Genomic DNA, 6,266 nt, shown 5'->3' with positions numbered 1-6,266 from the left:
TAAACTCAATGTAAACACTCAGGACACAGACTGAAATTTGGACATCTGGCAAACAAACTGAAAGTTTCTTTCGCAATATTACTGATCTTTAGCTGTCCTTCTGATATTGCTTGTATAGATGTTCAAGAACATAATCAATTGTTTTCAATGCCGTATAATTTCTCAAGTAAATGACTATATATGTATAGCATCATCATAAAGTAAGGTCATGTTGCTTTATAGAGAAAAGAAGGTCATAAAATACTTGTATAAGAGATATGGTTACTGAAGGCTATGACAGGATGCTAAACAAGTTATGTACAATACCGTAAAGCAGTTGAGTAATAGTTGCAATAGTTTTACATAGTAAGCATCTGTGTAGTTGAACATAACAAACAAAAAACCAACAGACAGATACGCACAGAGCTGCTGATACAGGGGTTGTTTCTGCTGCTGTTTTTTAAGCTTTGTTAATAATTTGCAGGGATGGCAAAAGCTGTTTGGCCAAGGAATTGTTATTGAAGGACAAATGATAAGCAGGTGAGGACTGACCTAACATGAAATATCCACGTAGGACTGTGAGAAAGCAAAATGTGAGACAATAAGCAGCTGTGTAAACCATCATTAACAGTTACTAAATTTAATAACATATGTATAGTTTCTGCTGATTTCCAGGTAAAGGATTTTACAAATGAAAATGTATTTGCTTGCTTTATTTACAAAAAAAAATAAAATAAATAAAAAATCAAGTTTATAAAGAAGCAAATTATTATAATGTACTAGTTGTTTTTTTCCTCAGTTTGTTTGTATTTTATTAGCCAGGAAAAAATAGGAAAAAGTGTTGTTTTCAAAAGGGTTTGAAATGAACTATACTTGTATTATAGTCACTGGTTCATATTTCCTCACCCCGTCAGCAGTCATGGACAAGATGAAACAACCCCTATTGGGCAATAGCTGGTGTCCAGTTACATATGACTAAGAGACAGGGATTTAACCACAATTTGAAAATGTGCATGTTGGCATGGGAACTTGTCTCTTAAAATAATGTGCTTGCAACAAATGAGGTGCTAGCAACAGACTATGTGAACAAACTTTTGCTTTTTCTTATTAAAAAGAGTTGCAGTTTGGCCTTTGTTTGGTAAAATGTGTGGCTGTGTGCGTCTGAACAAAACCGGTATCATCACAAGGATCTTTTCACATCACTTCAGAGGGAATCTGAGAGTTCAGTGTCTTTGACTGTGAAGTAAAAGTATTTATTACATGACAAGGAGACAGTGAAGAGGACCAGGAGGTGCTTGACACTGAATGTGCAGGAGTAAGTAAAACCGTACACAAAGCCCACTTTTAAAGAGTGTTTTTCTCCTGAGGGATCATGGCTCTGCTCCCAGATATCTAGATTTTACAGCATGAAAGCTCACTAATGAGTCTCTGTTTCATGTAAATTTCTTGACTCTAAAAGATTGAATGCCTTGGCATTGAAATAGCATTTGACTCCTCACCTGAACCAGCTGCACTAATAGAAGGCATGATATTTACATTTCTGCTTTTTCATTTTTCTTTTAGATTTCCATTTGATATTGGATATGGATGCTATGTGGACTGCTTCTGTGTGTACTTCAGGGCATGGGCATGCATGCTTATAACTTGGACTATAATTAGCATGTTCATGTGAGTCAAAAAGAAAATTACATGCTTGTATCTTACAGTTAGTTGAAAATAAACTGTAAACATCTAAATGTCGAGGTGCAAGTGTTTACTAAAACTAGTAAATATGACAGCATATGCATGGTTAAACTTCCTTTTTGATGTTTGTTTTACGGTTACAGAACATGGTCTGCATACTGAGGTTTTGTCAACCACTGAGCAAAAAAAAAAAAAAAAAGAGGTGTTCAGATGTATAATACACATAAATGTAAACTTGTCAAATAAGAGCAGGAAATATTGCTTTGTGCTGTTGTTACTCCATCACGTGGCCTTTTTGTCATATTTGTTTTAAAATGAGAGGCACTATGAACCCCTCCGTCATGCATGTAGCTGCACATATGGAACAAGTCAAAGTTTCCATGTGTAGACTAAAGAGTAAAGCTGACCGAGCGGCAGTCATTAAGTGGAAAACCTTAGGCAAAGTTTGGAAAGGAAGTAAATGAGCTCATAACTCCACAGTATGTCTGCTCATGTCTCCCACACTCATCAGACTGTGCCTGTACCATCTGTACTGTGAGCAGGATATAATCAACTTCATTTTCCTTAGTCCTTATCCTCAAATCAGTCAAATAAAAAAATTAAATTTAGTTTGATTGTTTATTTTGGTCAGGTGTGAAAAATTTTATGTTTTGCTAAATTTTTAGCCTATATATTAACCTTTTATACATTATGTATTTCAAGTATGAAACATTAAGTAGTAAGTAGTTTTCCGTGTTAATTTTACTTCGTTCCATTCATGCAAATCTCAAGTCACCAGTAATATAGTAATATAACACTCAGTAATATAACTTGGAGGCAGTATGCTAACTCTTTCTTTTTTCTTTTTTTGTTCTTCAAAAATTGATCAGTAGTAGTAATGCATGACCATCTTTTTATACATACTTCTAGTTCTAGTTCGGTAGCTTGCAGCACTATAGCAAAATTAAGAAAAGTCATTTGTTTTTCTCTCTCTATCGTTCTACATCAACGCTTCACACTCCACCCCAGTAGGTGGCGGAGATGCAACAAAGCGAGGAAGCATCATAGCAACGAATTGCGACTTTCCTTCAAAATGGCAAGTACATTTCAGCACTTAAGCTTGATAACGTGTGCTTATAATTGAAAGAACATGTTTTTTCGGTCGTTATTGTCTCGGTTAGTTTATTTTTATTTTTGTGGGCTAACTTTGATTGGAGGGCTTGAGTAAATATAATAAATAAAACTAACGTTAGCCTACATTTAGGGATGTCAATAATCAATAATATAAACTGAAAACATATCTACAACACATTATAACTGAAGAAATTATTAGAATATCAGATGAAGAGACTACCTCAAAATTGTATTTTGTTTTTATTTATTTATTTAATGTTTAGTGTAAAACATAAATTCAGCAAAAAAAGGACACAATGTATTTATTTTAATGTTTGACTCAAACTATACTGCACAATAATCGATCTAAAAAGACTGGTTACTAGTTAATATGAGAGAGCTCACTGGTGCAGTGTCCTGCTTTCCTCCAGTCCAGCAGATGGCAGTAACGCAGAACCGACCGTTCACATAATACATCTAGTTCCGTAGCTTGCAGCATCGATCCAAGCAACGAAAACAGCGACTTACCTTCACAATGGCAAGTACACTTTAGCTCTTAAACGTGATAATATGTGCGTATAATTGAAAGTACGTGTTTGTCAGCTCGTTATTGTCTCGGTTAAGGTTTTTGTGGGCTAAATTTGACTACAGGGCGTTGTCATTTAAGAGATGGCACTTCTGACGAGCTACTGCTCGAGTATATAATAAACAAAAGCAAAACTACGTTTTTTATGGATTTTACAGAGCGGCTGTTCTAAAGGATATTAGATATTGAGCAATGACATACAGCTTTTTTCGTGTTACTTTTGCCGTTTTAATCACTTGTGCGGTTTTGTTGCAGGCTGAGGTGGAAGAGACGATCAAAAGGATTCAGAGTCAGAAAGGAGTACAAGGAATCATCATTGTTAATGCAGAAGGTATCCGGCAAACGTTTTAGTTTGGGTGCAAACGATGTGCTTCACTGGCAGCATGACATTGATAAAACAAAGAGATCTTTGTTGTTATATCTGTAGTATTTCTATGTGCTCTTTAAACAGGCATCCCAATCAAAAGCACTCTTGACAACTCAAGCACAGTTCAGTACGCCGGTAATGTCCACCAGCTGCTCATGAAAGCTCGGGGAATGGTGAGGGACATCGACCCACAAAATGATCTCACCTTTCTCAGAGTTCGATCAAAGAAGAATGAGATCATGATTGCCCCAGGTAAAGAGATGTACACTTATGAAATGCAATAGGTTAGTGCAGTGATTCTCAACAAACTTCCAAGCCAGACAATGACTTAAATTTTTTTAATTACCATAATAATAACTATTAAATGAATAGTTCACCCCAAAATGAGAATTTGCTGAAAATTGACTCACCCTTTGGCCATGGTATATGTAAAAGAGTTTGTTTCATCAGCCAAATTTAGCAGTACATCCCTTGATCCTCTACAGTGAATGGGTGCCATCAGAATGAGAGTTCAAACAGCTGATAAAACATCACAACAAGTTATTGTCACGATTCCAGTGAAGCAAAAAGCTATGTGTTTAACAAATAAACAAATCTTGTCTGCATCAGGAGAGAAATAGTTGTTTGGATTACTTGTGGATGTGCTGATTTTATCAGCTGTTGGGACTCTCATTCTGACGGCACCCATTCACTGCAGAGGATCCATTGGTGAATTAGTGATGTAATGCTAAATTTCTCCAAATCTGTTTCTGAAAGGGAAACAAACTCATCTACATCTTGGATGGCCTGAGGGTGAGTAAATTTTAAGCAAATGTTCATTTTTGGGTGAACTGTTTATTTTAAAAAGTGAAAACAAAGTCACAAAGGTCACCACTGGGTTAGCGGGCCTGTGAAGCTGTTCTACGTGTTTTGGATGACAGGGTTTGACTAATCATGTTTTGTCTTGAAATGATTAATTATATGTACAGTTTCCTTTTTTTGTAGATCAGGAATATGTTTTTAAAATGGAGTAATATTTTTACTCAGTCAAATAGCTGCCAGCAGACTTGTAGACCATTTGAATGTCAGATGTGATGTTTAGGACTGACTGTGTGTTTTGCTAAAGAATCTCATCCGTTTGTTCGTAAAGTGTGGTCAATATCTGGTGTATCTACACTGTGTATGAACACTGTGTGTATGTAATGTATATCAAAGACTACAGAAATACAAAGACGGTTCACTCCTATACCTATGAATGGGAGAAACTGCAACACGCAATATGGCAGAATAGTCCCACCTTTTAAATGAAAGAGCCAATCGCTGATTGTCACTGCGTCACTGCAGCCGCCGTTAGAAGCTCCTATCCTAGATGCTACTATCCACATTGTTTTACTAAACCGTTTTCTGTCATTGCGCGAGACTTCTGGTTCATTAGCCACTGTGGGGAAATAACAAGAAGAAGAATGAAGTGCAGTAAATGGTAAAACGGTTTGCACTACAAACCAGTGTGTTCATAATTAACAATACATTAAAATAATATGGTAAAACACACCGGACTGCAATATCAAGCAGTAAAACAAGCTGTTTTGTAAAGCTAAAAATAGCTGGAAGCGGATGAGACCAGAAGCCAGACACATTAAATTTATAAATGGCCATGCCCGCTCTTATGCGAAAAATAAGGTGGATAGAAACTTGAGGCTAGAACAGCCAATGTGCACGCAACAGTCTTAAGCGCCTTATGATTGCGCATGCACATTTGGCTGGTCTAGCCTGAAAAATACGCTTTTTAAATGCTAGTTGAACATTAGAAACAACATTCACGAGGCAGTTTATTTCAGATTTTGTTGCTTATTTGAAATATGTAATTTAATTGCGAGTTCAGTGAGCAGTTTTTGTGATTTTCAGGATTCCCCATTGATTTAAATAGGACTTGGTCTTGTTTGAGCTGCCCTGAGGCATTGGAAATATGGTCGCAGAGTGAACAGACTTTCCTTGAAAGGGACTTTGTGTATATTTCTATTCAGAATACAAACACCTAAACAGATGTGAGTTGTATATGACATATAACTGTAAATAGACTGATTAGTATTTTATTCTGTTCTCTCCACAGATAAGGACTATTTCCTGATCGTCATTCAAAATCCTACGGAGTAGTTCTGAATTCCTCGTAGTTGTTGCTGTAGTATTTTTCCTTTTTTAATTAATTGCCAAAAGTGTTTCATTTCATGTTCTAGGAAAGCTTCATCTTATTACAAATATTCAGTTTATACTGCTCTTGCTTATCATTCCAATATTTTGCTCTTTGTGTTGTAACTTATTGTTCTCTCATATTCTCTTTTGCAAATTCTAAAGCTGCTCATAATCTATAAGCATCAACATGACACTATGACATACTGTACTTGTTTATTCTAAAAAAGGACAATAAACCAATAATGCATCTCCTTTCATTTATTTTTTGCCTGTATATTTTCATATGGAATGGAAAGATGAAGCCGAAGCGTTACACAGTTTGCCATAATGTAAAACTGTGTTTAGATAGATTTGAATGTATATGAATTATTGATCTGTTAAATGATTTAT

At 35.8% G+C, this 6,266-nt stretch overlaps 1 protein-coding gene across 5 annotated transcripts; it reads left to right on the top strand.

Annotated features, from left to right (window-relative positions):
• The first annotated feature begins 493 nt into the window (after positions 1-493).
• On the top strand, positions 494-6,133 carry dynlrb1 (dynein, light chain, roadblock-type 1). 5 transcript variants are annotated; one of them, XM_058790575.1, is made up of 6 exons: positions 494-519; positions 1,543-1,647; positions 2,671-2,737; positions 3,596-3,671; positions 3,792-3,959; positions 5,797-6,133. In XM_058790575.1, the coding sequence occupies exons 1-6, from the start codon at positions 509-511 to the stop codon at positions 5,838-5,840; spliced, it is 471 nt and encodes a 156-aa protein (XP_058646558.1). In that variant the 5' UTR covers positions 494-508; the 3' UTR covers positions 5,841-6,133. The 5 variants fall into 5 exon arrangements, with proteins under 5 accessions (XP_058646558.1, XP_058646557.1, XP_058646556.1 ...); XM_058790574.1 differs by lacking the exon at positions 494-519 and adding an exon at positions 1,385-1,416 and having other exon boundaries at positions 2,674-2,737; XM_058790573.1 differs by lacking the exon at positions 494-519 and adding an exon at positions 1,385-1,416.
• Positions 6,134-6,266: the final 133 nt, after the last annotated feature.

This window comes from Onychostoma macrolepis, chromosome 11 (genome assembly GCF_012432095.1).
Source record: "Onychostoma macrolepis isolate SWU-2019 chromosome 11, ASM1243209v1, whole genome shotgun sequence".
Lineage (NCBI taxonomy): Eukaryota > Metazoa > Chordata > Actinopteri > Cypriniformes > Cyprinidae > Onychostoma > Onychostoma macrolepis.
The sequence above is the reverse complement of the archived record's forward strand: the minus strand, read 5'-3'. Positions and strand labels throughout refer to the sequence as shown.

Coding starts and splice junctions, on each gene's coding strand:
- dynlrb1 (XM_058790573.1), top strand. Junction 2,738..3,595: donor TGCGACTTTCCTTCAAAATG/GCAAGTACATTT, acceptor GTTTTGTTGCAG/GCTGAGGTGGAAGAGACGAT. Junction 3,672..3,791: donor CATCATTGTTAATGCAGAAG/GTATCCGGCAAA, acceptor CTCTTTAAACAG/GCATCCCAATCAAAAGCACT.